We start from the raw sequence: 19,214 nt of genomic DNA, 5'->3' as shown, positions 1-19,214 counted from the left end.
TTAGGGATGGGCAATAAATGCTGGCCTAGTTAGCGACACCCACATCCCATGAATGAATTTTTAAAAAGGAGCATGGTTAACTCCTAACTTCCCCAGCAAGATGCTCAGTTGTCGTAAACCCAGTCAACTGTAACCTTCTCCAAGCAACTAGTGATAGGCATTAAATATCTGCGTTCCTTGAATGAATATTAAAAAATAAAGTTCCATTTAGGAACCAGGAGTTCAATTTATACATGGGTGCCTAGGAATAGCTAGATAACCTGTGCATGCCCAGTGTGATATTTATATGATGTTAACTGCAATTGTTTTTATATTGTCTAGGAGTGGGAAGTATCTGTACAAAGCTGCTATGCCTGTTACATGTTGCCCCACCTACTCAATGAGGTAAGTGCAGCTTTTAAGTATCTTGTGGAAATTGTACTGTCGATGAGTTTACAAACTTCAGCAATCTATTTTTCCTGTGGGTGGGAAATTACGACCCCATCAAACATCAACCATGTCAGCGCTAAAGAATGAAATGGTTATTTCACCTAGTGAGTTGATCAAAACTCTCAGCTCAGGCAGAGTGTATTAGATCCAACAAAAAGATCCTTCTACACTGTCAAACACTCCCAACTACAGGTCCACGCACCACCACCCACCCTCCCGATTTAAATCATATTCTTACAATGCATTTTTGTTTTAGTGTGATGTGTAAGCTAGGGAAGTTCTCCTAATAGCACGCCTCCATTTTCATTTTAGCACAGTCACTGGGCATGTTCAGTAATTTAAAAACAAACCACAGCACGGGTTAGATACAGAGTAAAGCCCCCTCTACACTGTCCCATCAAGCACGCCCTGGACAGGTACAACATAGGTTAGATACAGAGTAGAGCTCCCTCCACACATCCCATCAAACACTCCTAGTACTAGTACAGCATGGGTTAGGTACAGAGTAAAGCTCCCTCTACACTGTCTCATCAAACACTCCCTGAGCAGGTACAGAATAAAGCTCCTCTGAATATAATTTTTAAAATTGTTTTGAGAGAAAGATTTGTCCTATAATTTCCTTTGATCTCTGCTTTTCTTCTCATTTTAACTTGTGCAAGTTTAGAGTTCTTTCTCCTCGTTATCAGCTAATAAGAGTATTACTAGAAAGAAGTTTCAACTTTTAAATGGATTTCTTCATTAAAATCCCTGAAAGACAAATAGGCGATGCTTTCCGTGCCCTTGTATCCACAGCGTTTAATTCCCCATTTGTCATGGGCAAGGACATTGTCCATTGATGCTGCATATGTCTTATTTGTTCTGAATGAGTCCATCCTGTAATGTGAAGAGCAGGTATGGCAGCAAGGGGAATTGTGTTTTATTACGAAACTGTCTTGTTTTTCCATTATATGGGTAGGTGGTGTGAGTATAATAAACATTTGAATGTTGTGCAGCTGATATTGATGCTTCCAGGATTCGCTCCATCCAGTTACCCTAGGATGTAATCTTTCATGTAGATCTGCCATCATGATCACTTCTCATAATCCTTTTCTGTAATCTGTTGACAGGTACTGGCTTCTTTTAAGAGCATAACCGCACACTGGGGTGGGGAGGCATAGTGGTGGTGGTTGGGGGAGGGTGGGGTGAGGGTTAGGTGCGTTTAACAGCAAATGCAGATAGGTAATTAGGACTTGAGAGATTGGAGGAAAGGATTCAACAGATTCATAGTCATGATTCAATCAGCAGCACATCAGGAGTGGAGAATACGGCTGCAGAGTGAGGACCAGGATTTTTAAGGGGCAGTGCTCTGTTCCAGTAACACAGCAATAAGTTAACCTCAGGAGATCACCTTCACAACTCAATTCCTTTTTGACGCCTTTCTGAGCCTGAATTGATTTGGGTAATTTGACTGAATGCATTAGACAGATCAATGGGTCAGATAGAGACTCTGTGGACCTCCATGTGTATGTTAACATTTAGCAGCTTTGTGTTCAGTCCACATTACACTACAGTTTACTTGACATTTTATACTGAATGATAGTTACAATTATAACTGCTATCAACCTACACCATGCCATTACTTCTGTTCACTTACCATTTACTAGTTCATAGAGCTGTTTGTCCGCAATGCTGGACATGAAAACAACTTAAAAAAGGCTCAAACAACTAAAACATCTGCAGCCTGCTCCACTTCATCATAATGATGAGAAAAGACTGAACAGGCTGGGGCTGTTATTCCTGCAAAAGAAAAGACCCAGGACACCCTCAGAGAAGGTGTTTCTACTTGTAGAAGAATCCAAAATTAGGGGGCATAAATATAAGATGGACACTAATAAGGAATTCAGGAGGAATTTCCCTATTCAAGACTGAGGAGAATGTGGAACTAGCTATGATATGGAATGGATAAGTTTAATAGCAGGGGTGTGTCTGAGGAAGCTAGTGGAGTGCATGAAGGCGAAAGGAATCCAGGGCTAGGAAGACATGAAGCAAGGTAAGAGGAGTGCGCTATGGAGCATGTGGACCAGTTGGGCTGAATGGTCAGTTTGTGTTGTAAATTCGATGTGATTAATTCTATATACCTCCAGGAGCCCTGAGAGAAGTCTCAGTCCCTCACGCCGTGAACCTTTTGTACTGCTGTTTCAGGTGCCACGTCTTGGACTTCCGGATATCCAGGTCACAGCGCCGAGTTCTAAAGAAAATGCGAAAACATTTAACACGTACTGATGCTTTAGTGAAGGAAACTGCCGGTAAGTATGACAGCACTGACTGTACGTTCAGGTGTAGCTGAGAAACAATGCATAACCTTCAGGAAAGAAAGGTCAGTATAAAGAAAGCTTAAACAGGTAGCAAAGGATTCCTGATTGCTTTTTCAACCAATCCAACCATCCTGGTTATTTCCATAATTGGGGCAAGTGATGATTGCCTCATTAACCAGCACATTCACTGCTTCCAGTGGCCTGACTTTAATGGCTATGGGAATAATCCGATCCACCAGCTGGAGAATCAGTGGCAACTGGTTATTTCCAGGAGGCCTGATGGTTTTGAATCCCAATCAGGCCCTTACCTGCTCCCGGGACTAATAGGGATCCCTCCTCCAGGGAGCCATAGAGGCATCTCATCAGTCCCAGCAGCACCATTGGGAGCAGTGGCCACTGCTGGGACTACAAGGGGCCCCAGAAACTGAGACGGGGGCCCCAGAAGAGAGATAAGTGGAACAGGCATTGCTGGGGCCAGTCAGGCAGGCCTAGGCGATGGTGGGGAAGTGAGGGTCAGTGTGAAGGGCAGGGAGATTGTAGTCTTCCTACAGGGATGCTTCTTGCTGCCAGTGAGGCATTCTGGGCACCTTGTACCCTATAGAAGGCATTCATGAGCCCATAGGCATATTGGTGGCATGCCCATGCGGAGTGGTCCCCCCACATGCTGTCGCTGGTATTCTTACCAACAGCACATGAGGCCCTTAGGTGGATCTTAATATGCTGCTCAAGGGCTTCAATTGGCAAGAGCAGGAAGGCCAACCTCACCCTTCCCTGCACCCGACTTAATCCAGGGTCGTGGTTGTGGGGGGTCGGGGGGTGGGGGGTAGTTAGGAAGACGACAGACTCTCTACTCCACACCTTCCGACCCAATTAAACAGTCCCCATCGCCTCCCAAAATGCTCCTAGGGAAAGAGGGTGGGGGGGCATTAAATTCTGTCCAGGATGTTCCTGACACATTGTTGTCTGGATGCAGCAAATTGTCTCAATCTTGGCTCAATGGCATCGCACTCAATTCTCTAAATCTCAATCAGTAAATCATAGCGTTCAAACACTCCTTGACTTTAACACAGAACCTAGACATGCATTCAACACAGCAACGAGAGCTGCATTGTCAGATGTGCTAATTTCTGGATGAGATGAAAAACTGAGACCACAGCTGCCTTTTCAAGTGAAGTTGAGCATCACATGCTGCTATTCAGAGAAGAACAGGAAGTTCTTTTAGTGCTCTGAACCTCAACTAATAACACTAATCATTTATCATTTACTGTTCCTTGCCACAGCTATATATAATTACGAGTTTGTTTGTTCCTGCTCAGTAAGGTTTTGTTTTTCATTCGTTCAGGAATGTGGGCTTCGCTGGCTGGGCCAGCATTTATTATCCATCCCTTATTGCCCTTGAGAAGGTGGTGGTGGTGGTGGTGAGCTTCCTTCTTGAACCGCTGCAGTCCATGTGGTGTAGGTACATCCACAGTGCTGTTAGGAAGGGAGTTCCAGGATTTTGACCCAGTGACAGTGAAAGAACGGTAATATATTTCCAAGTCAGGATGGCGAGTGACTTGGAAGGGAACTTCCAGTTGGTGGTGTTCCCATGCATCTGCTGCCCTTGTCCTTCTAGATGGTAGTGGCCATGGGTTTGGAAGGTGCTGTTGAAGGAGCCTTGGTGAATTCCTGCAGTGCATCCTGCCTGCAGTGCATCCTGTAGATGGCACACACTGACCTATTGTGTGTCGGTGGTGGAGGAGTGAATGTTTGTGGATGTGGTGCCAATCAAGCGGTTGCTTTGACCTGGATGGTGTCAAGCTTCTTGAATGTTGTGGGAGCTGCAGTCATCCAGGCAAATCAGGAGTATTCCTTCTCACTCCTGACTTGTGCCTGGTAAATGGTGGACAGGCTTTGGGAGTCAGGAGGTGAGTTACTCATCGCAGGATTCCTAGCCTCTGACCTGCTCTTGTCGCCACAGTATTTGGCTAGTCCAGTTCAGTTTCTGATCAATGGTAAGCCCCCAGGGTGTTGATAGTGGGAGTTTCAGTGATGGTAATGCCGTTGAACATCAAGGAGCAATGGTAGGATTCCCTCTTGTTGGAGATGGTCATTGCCTGGCACTTGTGTTACTTGCCACTTGCCAGCTCAAGTCTGGATATTTTCCAGGTCTTGCTGCATTTGGACATGGACTGCTTCAGTATCTGAGGAGTCATGAATGGTGCTGAACATTGTGCAATAATCAGTGAACATCCCCATTTCTGATCTTATGATGGAAGGAAGGTCATTGAAGCAGCTGAAGATAGTTGGGCCAAGGACACTACCCTGAACAACTCCTTCAGTGATGTCCTGGAGCTGAGATGACTGACCTCCAACAACCACAATCATCTTCCTTTGTACTAGGTGTGACTCCAACCAGTGGAGAGTTTTCCCCCTGATTCCCATTGACTCCAGTGTTGCTAGGGCTCCTTGATGCCACACTGTCAAATACAGCCTTGATGTCAAGGGCAGTCACTCTCACTTCACCTCAGGAATTCAGCTATTTTGTCCATGTTTCAGCCAAAGCTGTAATGAAGTTAGGAGCTAAATGGCCCTGGCGGAACCCAGACTGAGCATCAGTGAGCAGGTTATTGCTAAGCAAGTGCCATTATTGATGACCCCTTCTGTTACTTTACTGATGATTGAGAGTAAACTGGGTGGTAATTGGCTGGGTTGGATTTGTCCGGCTTTTTGTGTACAGGACATACTTGGGCAATTTTCCACATAGCCGGTAGATGCCAGTGTTGTAGCTGTACTGGAACAGCTTGGCTAGTGGTGCGGCAAATTCTGGAGCCCAAGCCTTCAGTGCTATTGCTGGAATATTGTCAGGGCCCATAGCCTTTGCAGTGCCTTCAGCCATTTCTTGATATCACATGGAGTGACTCGAATTGGCTGAAGACTGGGAGCTGTGATGCTGGGGTCCTCCAGAGAAGTGTAGAAAACAAAGTAAGACTTGTATTTAGACAGTACTATTCACAACATCAGGATGTTCCAGAATGCTCTACAGCCAATGAAGAACTTTGAAGTATAGTTGCTGTTGTAATATAGAAACATGACAACCAGTTTATGCACAACATGCTCCCACAGTCAGCAATCTGGTTACAACTGGATCATTTTTTTTTGTAATGTTGTTTGAGGGTTAAAAATTTCCCAGGAACCTAGGGCGATCTCTACTGCTCTTCTTCAAATAGTGCTGTGGGTTTTTTTACGTGCAGCTAAAATGGCAAACAGCCCCTTCAGTTTAATATCTCTTCTAGAAGATAGAACCAGTGACAGTGCAGTGCTACCTCACTGGAGTGTCAGCCTAGAATTTGTGCTCAGGGATCGAGAGTGGAACTTGAACACATAACCTTCTGATTCAAAGTTGAGTGCGCAAGGCTGACACCTAAATAGTCTAGTAATTAGAGATTGACTGGGATTCCATTTAATCTAGTTCCGATACACAGAACAGGACACCACCCCACTTCCCACACACGCAAGGTAATTTTGACTTCGTACAATAGTGTGCTGAGCATGATAGCAATTTGTTATTGTAGTTTCATCTTGGGATTTGTTGGTTTCTTACTCTAGAAGACATCTTGCTGAAGGCATTAGTCTTTTGTTCACATTTATTTACATACTATTTACAAAGGTTAAATAAACCGAGACATAGCTGGAGCTACTCTCTAGGATCCTTCTCAGTCATCTCCTCTCAGTGAGTGACATCACTGTGAAATAGTCCTTATGCACATGTTCATTAGCTATTGTTAGAGTTAACTCATTACTCTACAGGCAGCTGTTTTATTTATCTCTCCCAATTTTCATTTTTAAAATGAGCTGATTTGCTATCACCATTTTATACTATCGCACAAAGTGATTGCTGTCTTCAGGAGAATTTGATCACATCTCACAGGTTATGGCAATAAAGGAGATTTGCGGCTAATAATATTTGATAAAAGGAGCTGGGAGCATTCTACGTGTATTCCATGCAATAGCCGATTGGTTCAGGTGAATCACCCAAGGCGATTTGACTGAATTGTGGAGAGTCAATTATAAAATCAAATAGTGACAAGAATTTTAGTGTTAAGTTTTCCCATTTTCCTCCCCTCTCCTGATGGCGTTAACCTGTGCTGTGTTACAGTTCAATGGTTGCTCGCATGTTCATACTGGCGACTGTTCCTCCTATCTAAAAGGTGAAATGGTCATTTTTACCTTCACCGCCAGAGCAGTAATCTGTCCAAGCAGATTGTCTGCTCATTTTTGAATCTGCCCTGAGGTTCATCACATTGAAAATTACCCAGAGTGTTTGGAGGCCATTCAACAAAAAGAGGCACGACAGTTGAGACCAACCCTTATCCACCAAGGGTCAGTGCATGATGATTAGGGGATGGTCCCCAGGTTAATCTCTTCCTTCCCTAACCCAAGGATTATAGAATCCCCACTGCCTCCCAACCTATCTCATCAGGAAGCATGAGCCTTCACCTTCTCCCTGGCTCAATATCACCATCCCCAGTGGTGCATTTACCCCTTGATCTGTTAGAGACCCACATAGATTAACAGCAATGTTTGATTTTTTTAAAAATAAAATCACAGAATCCTTACTTTTTTTTTCCTAAGAAGATACTTTAAATTTGAAATGCCATAAGTGGTTGTCCATTATTTCAGAAGGATTAAATGCTGTCAAAGTAGGGAGCAGAGGAAGTATCAACTTTTTTTATTAATTTAATTATATCAAGCTATCACACAAAGTCAAAATGACCCCATTAAGTTTTCATTGTAAAAATTGCTAACTAATTTTGTTCTAGGAAGATTATCTAAATGATAAGGAAGAATTTCGAAGAAAAGATTTTTTAAATATATATAACAGTTGAACTACATTGACAGAGATTTTAAAATTAGATTATATATTTGCTATGAATATGATTTTTGTGTCTTTATTAATTTCTTTCCTATTATCACTGTAATCTGAGGTGCCGTTTCTTTGTGAAGGGGTTAGCCCAGAGGAGGGCACCAAGTGCCATAATGGGGAACAAGCCCCTGGAGCTGGACAGGGAAAGTTGACTGCTGGGCAGACATCATGGACATTCCCCGAGAGGTCCGAGGAAGACTGGCCAGAGGGGAACAGAGCATCAGACCAACGGAGCGTGAACAACAGCCAGACCTGGGCTGGTGAGCTTCTTTCAATCATTTGGAAAAATGAGGCAGCTGGGGGAATTGGGCCCTTTCCTGCCATTTAACTGACGACTATTAAGTTAGACAGCGTAAATCCTGTGGATGGAGACAGAAGGTTGCAAAGCGACATTTGATTGATTTGGTGAGCGGGAAGACAGAGTTCACTGTGGGATAGTGCGAAGTCATCCACTTTGACGATACGAATGATAGGTCTGAGTTTTCTTGTGGCGAGAAGTTAGGAACCATAGATTAACAGAAAAATTTAGGGATCCAAATAAAGAAATCAGTTGTAGCTCGTGGATGGGGGAAAGTCAAATTTGGTGGAATAGAAATAGTTGGAATTGTTACAGCTGCACAGAGCTCTGGTGAGACCCCTATCTAAAGTACTGTTTTCAGTCCTGGGCACCTCGCTTCAGAAAGGACATATTGGTTTTGGGGTGGGTACAGTGCAAATGCACCAGAATGATACAGGGCTAAAAGGGTTGAATTATGAGAGGCTGCGTAGATTAGACTTGTATCCCCTTGAGTATAGAAAATTAAGGGATGATCTAATTGAGGTGATTAAATTGATCAATAGGGATGATAGGGCCAATAGATGGAAGTATTTTCCAGGGTCACAGCTTAAAATTGGAGCTAGCTCGCTCAGGTGCTGTTGGGAAGCAGTTCTTCACACAAAGGATAGTGGAATCCTCAAACTCCCACAAGAAGCATTCGCAGCTGGGGCTCAGATGAAAATTTCACAACTCAGATTTATAAATTTTGATTAGGAAAAGGGGATGTGGAACCAGAAGGTGGGTATAAATAGTAACATGACCTCCCATTTGTTAGACAGTTTGGCTCCTCAGTGAAGTACTTAAATGATGCAATTTATATGCACTTCAGTGCCTGTAATGTAGGAATGGTGTATTGGTTTGTAATTTTAATTCAATTTTGCCATTTTAATATCCTAACCACCCATTACCTTCTGAATTTGCTTGCCTATTTTTGATACGACATGGTTGTTATATGTTTGCTTAGTTCTGTATATGAATTTTTATCGATGTAAGTTACACTGCAATTCAGTCTCAGCACTGCAAAAGTGTTTCTGGAATAAAATACCACCATTAAAAAAAATATGCAGATAAAATACACATCAGCCAGGATCTAACTGAATCCTGGAAGAGGCTTGAAGAGGCAGAATACCTCCCCTTTGATCCTCTGTTAATATCTAAAGGGGAGGAGGAGGAGACTTTGAAATGGGTTCAGGATTTTAAAGCTTTGATCATCTTTCATTTTAAGAAGGAGTACTAAAGTTTCTCAGTGAGTAAGCGGTGTTGTATTGAACCACACGGCCCTGATTCAACCCTCTGTCTCCCCTGAGTTAGGCAGATCTCAGGGTAGCAGGCTCCAGTGGCTCTGGGTCAGGGAAGGGGAACATCATTCATGGTTCCTGCTCCACATCACTGTTCAGTGATCCAAGTTGAGAAGCAGATTAGTGGATCCTAAATGAGGGCAGGAGTGGGCTCAGTGGTGGCACCTCCTAAAGTCAAATAACCGACATACTTGAGTTGAAGTACTAGAGGAGCCTCCAGCAATTGTGGAACTGGCCACCAGCATGAAGCAATGCCTTCAGGAGAAGAGAGGAGAACGAGAGAAGACCATTGGACAGGAGAGAAGAAATTGACCCTTCTATTTCCCAGACTAGCAATGGCTAGGGCAGTGGGTTATGTTCAAGGAGTGTTGTTCTGGAAGGAGAGAGTTTTCAGGAAGGTTTGTTTGTGGAAGAACCTAGACAAGGAAGGAATCATTTAACCATTGGAGAAAGATTCCACTGTCACAGATGTCGTGGGTACTGCACTGTGACCTTACCTTTTTTCTTTAAGACATTCTGTACTAATTTTATGCAGCACTGAATCTAATTGGAACAGCATTCACGTCATCACATCACTGACATTGACACAGCAGGAAGGGAGAGTTGAGTTCATGCTTAACGAGCAAACAGGTACTGTGCCATATAGCACCAGAACATCAAAGGTTCAATCCCCAGCCTGTGCCAAGTTACCTGGTTCCAGCCAAGGCAGCAATTGGCTTCAGGGCCTCTAGTTGTGGAACAGAACATCAACCAGGGTTATCAGCTCTGATCACTATCTAGACATACACTGGAGGGTGCTTATTTGTTGAGAACTAGGAGCGATTTGGCTGTAATGCCACAAAGACGCGAATATCCTTGTAACTCTCGAATTTGGTTTGAATGCAAAGAATTGGCTCTTGCTGAGATATTGGAGTCTTACTCATGCCCAAGGCATTGTTACTCAGCAAGAGTCTTGTGTGCAAGGAAGAGGGGATAGCACTAGAAAAGTGTCTTGTTGCTATGTTAATGTGTATCGTGACTGTGTTAACATGTCTTTTAAAACCATTTAAATGAGCGGGTTTCTTTTCTCGTCCCAGTTGAAGATGCAGACTCTCAAATCCACGCCTGCCGCAAAACCAAAGAGAGTCGGAAGGAGCTACTGCAGAGTCCAGAGAGGGAGCAGCAGGTGGAGCTGGAATCCACAGAATCGGAACTGGTGGGACTGACAGAGCACAAGACCCCAGGTCAGGAAGCTGCTCCTTTGCCAGGTCCCCAGCCATCCTTGTCACAAACCTCAATGAACACTGTGCACCCATCTCCCATCCCACCTCCACTCCATTCCAAGTCTGAGCCTAGCCGTACTAGATCATTAGAGGAGCTCATAGTGGAGAACACGCCTGTCACATCATTGCACCAGCTGGAGGTAAGAATCTGTACACCAGCTCCCATTCATCAGGGGAACAACCTGTTTGATTGCTTGTACCCCACGGGACAGCTTCTCACTCAGTGCTATTTGCTGTACAGTGCATCAGTGGGGTGTTGGCTGAGACAGATGCATTTTGGGTTAGATCTTGACTTTGTGTGTTAGTGTAAAATGGGAAGTAGTGAATCAGCAGCTCGTCTTGCATCTCTCTCCATTTTTTAAGTTAGCAAGAGATATGTAAAACGTACTGCCAACTGACTATAATTTGTTATATATCAAATCTACCACCTTGTGATGGTGTCAGACATCAGCTCCTCTGCTTTGCCTGTTTACAGGGTAAAGTACAAAGAGCAAATATTGTTAAAGCCAACATTTTAAAGGTAAACGCTGGGAGAAGATAAAGAGCACGGGGGAAAAGGCAGAGAAATGGGAAGAGAGTAGTTAGCTCTGTTACAAACTTTGTGATAGGTCAATGAGTCAAGTGCCTCATTCTGAGCTGGAAATTTCTCTGAACTGTCCCTTAGTGGTTACAGTCTGTACATTGTTTGCCTGGTTTGTAGCATTAATGGCCAGTATGTGTAGATGAGACACAATAACAGGTGGGAGCAAAGGACCTAACCAAGTAAATATTTTTCTGATGTGAGACTGGACAGCTATTTGTTATTTGACCAGAGGGGACAATGTATCTGAGTCTAATCCTGATCTGACTCTTAGTCATGTTCACAGCCCAATAGAGGTTGCTGGATCGCCATCGGGAGTAGGATCCCAGGATGATATCCTTTCCCCGCTCTCTCTAGGATCACTGGAGTCAGTTGTGGTGCCCACACTGTAAAGCCCCAGCTGAGATCAGTATCTAAACACACGCCAGCAACTGAACTCAGGATCCACTGGCCTGTAAGATCCATGCCACATGTTCAATGCATTTATCTGCAGAGCCATTGGGCCCATTCATTACCTTCCATATGCTTTTAGTAAATAAATTCTGAGATACAAATGATGAAAGTGAGCTTTAAAACATCCCCTGCAGTACAATCTGTTAGGCGTTTTCAGGCATGTCTTATAGTAAGCACTGAACCATCAAACCATCATTACATTTTCGTACATTGATCTTTATCACCTATTGGTAAAACAGGGCAAATCCAACTGACCAATTATCACCCCATTAGCTTGGCCCAATCATCACAGTGATGGCGGGTGCTGGCAAGCAACGCTCTCTTGCCATTAACCTGCTCACTGCTGGCCAGTTTGGGTTCCACCAGTGCCACTTGACTCCTGATCTCATTGTAGCCTTGGTCCAAACATGGATACCAGCTGAATTCAACAGGTGAGGTGAGAGTGACTGCCCTTGACATCAAGGGAACATTTGACTGAATGTGGTATCAAGGAGCCCAAACAAAGTCGCAGTCAGTAGTGATCAGAGGAAAACTCTCTGGCAGCTGGAGTCAAACCCGAAAGAAATGAAGATGGTTAATATTGTTGGAGCCTAACTATCTCAGTTATAGGACATTCCTGCAGGAATTCCTCAGGACAACTATCTTCAGCTAGTGCTGGGCCCAACTATCTTCAGTTGCTTCATCAATGACTTTCCCTCCATCGTTATGTTAGCGGTGAGGATGTTCACTGATGTTTGCACATTCTTCAGTTCCACTTGCAATTCCTGAGATAATCGAGTAATCCATTCCTGCATAGAGAAACACATGGTCAACGTCTAACCTTGGACTGATAAGTGGCAGGTGACAAGCTACACAAATTCCAGATGATATTCTCCCAACCAGAGTGGACCTAACTACCTCCCCTTGACATTCGATGGCATTCCCATCACTGATTCTCCCACCAACAACACCTTGGGGGGCTGCCAATAACCAGAAACTGAAATAGTGCAGCTACAAAAATACCATGGCTACCAGAGCTGGGAGAATTCACTGCTTAAGCTCACCACTTAAAATCCCAAAGCATCTCCACCTCCAGCAAGGTACAAGTCAGGAATGTGATGGAATACTCTCCACTTGCCTGGGTGAGTGCAGCTCCCACAACACTCGATAAGCTCAAAACCATCCAGGACAAAGCAGCCCACTTGACTAGCAACTCACCCACCTTAAACATTTACTCCCTCTGCCACCAGTGCAGAGTGGCAGAAGCATGTACCATCCACAAGGTGCACTGCACCAACTTGCTAAAATTTCTCCCAAACCTATGACCTGCACCATCTTTAGGAACCAAGGCAGCAGGTTTCTGGGAACGCCAGCAGTCCCAAGTCATACAGTATGCTGACTTGGACATACCTCACCATTCCTAAATCATTGCTGGGTCAAAAAAAATTTCTGGAACTTACAGCATTGGGGAAGCACTGTCAATGCACAGATTGCAGCAGTTCAGTCTCACCACCAGCTTCTCAAGGGATGGGTCATAAATTCTGGCCTAGGGATTGTTGCGATACCTATTAAAAGATTAATCTCATGATGGTGCATTGGAGTAGTGGAATATTACCCGTGGTCTTTCACACATTCGACTAGAGACTTCAGCCATTCCTCCATGGAGTGACACTGACTAGAGTTCGGGCTCTGCACCATACCAAGAACAGTCAGGTTGAGAGCCAATTACAATGCAGCTTTGTCAAAGATGTGTTAGCAGGTTGTTTACATGCCCAAAGTTAGTAAATAGCAGAAGGTTATATATCAAGTCAGCCAGTGTCAGTGGGATATTCAACTATGGGGGGTACCACAGCTGAGACCAACCCTATCCTAACCTGAACGCCATGTACACATTTACAGCAGAGCTACCGGATAGTAATCAGCTGTAGCAAGTCAGAAATATTTCATTTTCACTTTAAAACCAGTATATCCAGTCCCCTGGTGGCATCCCAGGCGAGCGGGGGAAGTCATGCTCCAGATTGTTGTCCAGTGGATCCTTTTTGATATGTACATGTGGACCAAGCGGATCAGGCTCAGCTATAGGGTGCTTACTTAATTCAGCACCTGACCTGGGGCCTCCTGGCTTAGAAAAATAGAAGCAGGAGGAGATCATTCGGCCCTTCGAGTCTGCTCCACCATTCAATACGATCATGGCTGATCCTCTATCTCAACGCCATACTCCCGTTCTCTCCCCATATCCTTTGATGCCTTTACAGTCCAGCAATCTATCTATTTCCTTCTTAAATATATTCAGTGACTTGGCCTCCACAGCCTCTGTGGTAGAGAATTCCACAGTTTCACCAACCTCAGTGTGAAGAAGTTCCTCCTCATCTCAGTCCTAAATGGTCTACCCCGGTATCCTGAGATTGTGACTCCTGGTTCTAGATACCCCATCATCCCTGCATCCAGCCTGTCCAGCCCTGTCAGAATTTTATACATTTAAGTGAGATACCCTCTCATTCTTCTAAACTCTTCTAAACAGTGAATACAAGCCTAGTTGGCCCAATCTCTCCTCCTCCTACGACAATCCTGCCATCTCAGGAATCAGTCTGGTGAGCCTTCGCTGCACTCCCTCTATGGCAAGAATATCCTTTCTTGGCTACGGAGACCAAAACTGCACTCTGTACTCCAGATGTGGTCTCACTAAGGCCCTGTACAACTACAGTAAGAATTCGTTGCTTCTGTACTCAAGTCCCCTCACAATGAAGGTCAACATACCATTTGCCTTCTTAACTGCTTGCTGCACCTGCATGCTTGCTTCCAGTGACTGGTATAAAAGGATACCCAGGTCCCTTTGTACATCAAGGTTTCCCAATCTATCACCATTTAAATAATACTCTGCCATTCTGCTTTACCTATCAAAGTGGATAACTTCACACTTATACACATTATACTGCATCTGCCATGTATTTGCTCGCTCACTCACTCAACTTGTCTAAATCGCCTTGAAGCCTCTTAACATCCTCCTCATCGCTCACATTCCCATCTAGTTTTGTGGCGTCAGCAAGCTGGGAGATATTACATTTGGTTTCCTCATCCAAATCATTGAAATATATTTTGAATAGCTAGGGCCCAAGCACTAAAACTTGCTGTACCTCACTAGTCACCACCTGCCATTCTGAAGAAGACCTATTTATTCCTACTATCTGTTTCCTTTCTGCTAACCAATTCTCAATCCATGCCAATATATTACCCACAATCCACTTTAATTTTATACACTAATTTCTTATGGGACTTTATCAAAAGCTTTCTAAAAATCCTAATACACCACATCCACTGGTTCTCCCTTATCTATTCTGCTAGTTACATCCTCAAAAAGCTCCAGTAGGTTTGTCAAACATGACTTTCCTTTCATAAATCCATGTTGACTTTGTCAAATCCCGTTGATATTTTCTAAGGGTCCTGTTATCACGTCCTTTATAGTAGGCTTTAGCATTTTCCTTACCACTAATGTTAGGCTAGATGGTCTGTAATTCCCTGTTTTTTTTTCCACTCTTTTTTTTTTAAATAGTAGGGTTACATTTACCACCCTCCAATCTGCCAGGACTGTTCCAGAATCTGCAGAATTTTGGAAGATGACAAGCAACACATTCACTATTTCTTTGGCCACCTCTTTTGCAGGACCATGACATCAGAAGTATCTACAGTTCACTCACTCAGCCCTTGTGGTCTGGGGGACGTTGAGATGCTTCTTTATTTAAAATCCCATCAAAAATTAACTTAAGTTTTACATATATTTCCCGAATCTCGGTGAAAACAATTCCTCATGTTTTCTGGGCATGGCAATAGGTTTCCGGTTAAGTAGGAAGAGATATACCAGTAGAATTTCACCTATTTAATGTTTGTGTGTGGCATGTACTGGTGAAAGGTGTTTTTAATGCATGTTATGTTCCCGGTTGTATTATGTTAGTGAGGCCCCCCCTGATTGAGTTGTTGCTGCTTAGGATATTTAAAGTGACAATGATTCATTAAGATTGACATAGAGAAAAAATCCCATCCGGGAGAGAATTTCAGGATAAGGGGACACAACATTTAACATTAGAGTTGGGTTGTTTGGGAGTGAAATCGGGAAGCAGTTCTTCACATAAAGGAGAGAGGAAATCCGGAATTCTCTTTCTCAAAAGACTCTGGTGTTGCGGGTCAATTGAAATGTTTTGAGGCTGAGATCATAAATTTTTTTTTGATCAGATAAGGGCATTTTTCTTTTGTGGAATGTGGGAGATGCTGGCAAGGATAGCATTTATTTCCCATTCCTAACTGCCCTTGAGAAGATGGTGGTGAGCTGCCTTCTTGAACCGCTGCAGTCTGTGGTGTTAGGGACGGAGTTCCAGGATTTTGACCCAGTGACAGTGAAGGGATGGCGATGTAGTTCCAAATCAAGATGGTGTGTGATTCATCAAGGGATGTGGATCTACACCACGTGGACTGCTATAGTTCACGAAGGTAGCTCATCATCACCTTCTCAAGGGCAATTAGGAATGTTAGATGGAGTTGAAGTACAGATCAGCCAATTGTTGTGATGTCACTTTAAGGGAATATGCAAATGAGCAAGTAACCAGGATGTGCATCAGCATGTGACCAGCAGCTAGTCGTGTATGGTGTAAGAATTGCAGCTGTGTTGTCCTCAAGTACCAGTTGCTGAATCCATATACTAGATCTGTTTGCTGAGCCATCCTGTACTATATCTTCAAATAAACCAAACCTACATCTCGCTTACCATTCCTATTTGAGATCAGTAAGCTTCTGGAAAGCAAACATAGAAATGTAAAATGGTGCAGAGGTGGGATTTGAAGATACAGTACAGGATGGATCTACTTTTATAGGTTCAACAATTACTCGCAAGGACAGTACAGCTGCAATTCTTACACACATACACCACGCACTGCTAGCTGCTGGTCACCAGACTGCTCTACATCCTGGCTACTTGCTTATTTGCATATTCCTTTAGTGATATCACAACAGCCATGTTCTAATGAAGTGTCAGAACACATTAGAAGGAATGAATGGCCTACTTAATGCACTTATGTTCATGAATAAATTGTTATTTTCCCAGACAGAGGAAAATAAGTGATCTGAACATCAGGCTCATGTAGCTTGTTCTCCCACAATATTTGCAATCTGAAGAGTCTTTCTTTCCCTCTTCCACCCTCAGGTGAAGCTGCTGAGACTCTCTCCACCCAGCCCTGAGCTACAGGCCACATTTGGTGAATCATACAAGGTCTATAGGCGCTACCAGATGCACGTGCACAAAGACACTGAGGTGATGGCCTCGGAGGCGGAGGTACTATCTGTACTGATATATTAAATCTGTATAGAAACTTCTAACAGCTAGAGATTGGATTTTTATTAGATATACCCGGGGTCTGTGAATGCACTAGCATTGGCGGAGCCTCTGCTGCAGACAGTAGAAAGTCAGCCTGCTCTGTTAGCGGGCAAAATTCCATTCATGTACACTAAAAATGACCTCCAAGTGCTCAGAGAAGAATGTAGACATCTCAAATGAAGCTGGCAACAGGTTGCAGATAATCCCCTGAGAATTACCATTTATATGGTGTTTGTATGTGAGAAGAAATTTAAGTGTAAAGTTCTTCACTTAAGACAGAATAAATGACAAGCTGGGACTGATGGTTTGAAATTCAATCTGATCATTGTTTAATCACTGCAGACTGCTTCTCAAATTCATCTGAACTCAGTAAATTAACCAACACCAAGATTCAGTCGGGTGTACACGGTGTCAGAAGCGGTTTACGAAATATACATGAAGCACTTTCAGATAATGAATATGAGCTTTTGAGATAAGCCTATAAAAGCAGAATTATTAGATATTGATCCCATGTACATTGAAGAGTTTATTTGAATTTTGTGTTTAGTTTAAAAGTAATTAGTCATTTGATAGTACAGAACATGAGTATTGCTGAGAAAAGAGACGTGTCAAAGTTTTTTGTCTTTCACACATCAGGACAATTTGCAAGAATACCAATATAAGGGGAAACGACAATTTACCCTCGGGTTACCCTGGAAGAGCAAGGTCTCTCCAAAGATTTGAGCAACAGGTGAAACTAGCTGTTTCACGCTGCTACTATGCAGTAACAACACGAGTGGTATTTGCCACTAACAGGATGCTGCCATCAAGCCAAAAAGATCTTCTGCCTATCATACAAATCAGTAATGTGGTATATGAGTTTCAGTGCCAGTGCGATGCTAGGTATGTAGGCCGTACGTCCCAAAGACTGGCGGATCATATCAAACAGCATGTCCCAGCCCCTATTTGCAATGGGCAAAGTACAGACCGTACCCAACCAGCCTGTGCTTGCAAAACTCAAAACACAGTGTCCAACACTAATTATGATTTTGCAATTAGACAGCATTTGTTAAATAATCCTGTGTGCTAAGATTTACGCTGACCACCAATTTAAGATTTAGTTGGGCACACAGTGCGACGCGTTTTCATGTGCTGGAAGCTACACATATTAATACAGAGGGCTAGCTGTTTTAGCTAAACAAAATAAGTGACAGCCATTCGCTGACTCATTCCTTAGGAAAATGCCTTGACCAATCAGGATCAAGCTGCCTGGTTTAAATTTCAAACAACAGTTAACTGTCAGTCAACATCGCTGGTGAAGTCTCCATGGCAATGCCTCTGAGTTCACTTGCCAATCAATCAGTACTCTCTTCTCATACAGTATAAATTGTTGTTTTCCCTTTATATTGGTATTCTTGTAAAGTGTCCTGATGAGTGCAAGATGGAAAGCTTTGACATGTCCCTTTTTTTCATCAATACTCCAGTTAAAAGTAATTCCTGGAAGAAATGATTTGTTGAAGTTCAGTAGAAGTACCTAGTCATCCAAAATGAGATTGACTTATCAATATCAACAAAAGTTAACCTTATGGAGCAGCAAAGTCATCAGTTATTACACAAAATTCAAGACCCAAGTTGGTTGGCATCATCCCATCAATTTTGTTAGAGTTTTATTTGGATTGCTATTGGTTGTGCTTTTGTTTATTCACAATGAAAGAAAGACTTGCATTTATATAGCACCTTGTGCAACCTCAGGACATAACCTCTGCCAGCCTGGAAGTATTTGATGTTGACATTGGATGACCAAAATAGAAATTGTTCTTTTTTTTACTTCATTGGATGTGGGTGTCACTGGCCAGCATTTATTGCCCCTCCTAATTGCCCTAGTTCAGAGGGCATTTAAGAGTCAACCACATTGCTGTGGATCAGGAGTGACATGTAGGATAGGCCAGGTAAGGACAGCAGATTTCCTTCCCTAAAGGACATTAGTGAACCAGATGGGTTCTTACAACAATTGACTTTTAATTCCAGACTTTTACTGAATTCAAATTCCACCATCTGCCATGGCGAGATTCGAACCCGGGTCCCCAGAGTATTACCCTGGGTTTCTGGATTACTAGTCCAGCGGCAATACCCCATCGCCACCTCCAACACTGACTTCTTAGCATTGTTGGGTAGAAAGTTCACAAGGGTAAGTTGTGTGAAAACTGGGTCCCGAGGAAAGCGTCACTTGACAGAAGTGTGAAATTCAGAATCAGTTGCAAAGGTCAACGTCCAGATTCAGGCACATTGACTCTCGACGCTGGTCGGCTGTTTAGTGATCCTGTTTTTGGAAGGTTCTGTAAAGGGCCATACAGCT

The 19,214-nt window shown here is 43.3% G+C and overlaps 1 protein-coding gene across 3 annotated transcripts in view; it reads left to right on the top strand.

Annotated features, from left to right (window-relative positions):
* The window catches only part of LOC121269655 (arginyl-tRNA--protein transferase 1-like), a 90,195-nt gene that overhangs the window by 39,688 nt on the left and 31,293 nt on the right, over positions 1-19,214 (top strand). For all 3 annotated transcript variants that reach the window (XM_041174429.1, XM_041174428.1, XM_041174430.1), the window contains 5 exons: positions 322-384; positions 2,611-2,714; positions 7,710-7,889; positions 10,320-10,645; positions 16,709-16,837. In XM_041174429.1, the coding sequence (XP_041030363.1) occupies positions 322-384; positions 2,611-2,714; positions 7,710-7,889; positions 10,320-10,645; positions 16,709-16,837 (802 nt within the window). The remainder of the gene's footprint in view (positions 1-321; positions 385-2,610; positions 2,715-7,709; positions 7,890-10,319; positions 10,646-16,708; positions 16,838-19,214) is intronic.

Source organism: Carcharodon carcharias, chromosome 25 (assembly GCF_017639515.1).
Source record: "Carcharodon carcharias isolate sCarCar2 chromosome 25, sCarCar2.pri, whole genome shotgun sequence".
In the NCBI taxonomy this organism is placed as follows: Eukaryota; Metazoa; Chordata; class Chondrichthyes; order Lamniformes; family Lamnidae; genus Carcharodon; species Carcharodon carcharias.
Note: the sequence above shows the minus strand (reverse complement) of the source record. Positions and strands in the feature narration are given on the sequence as shown.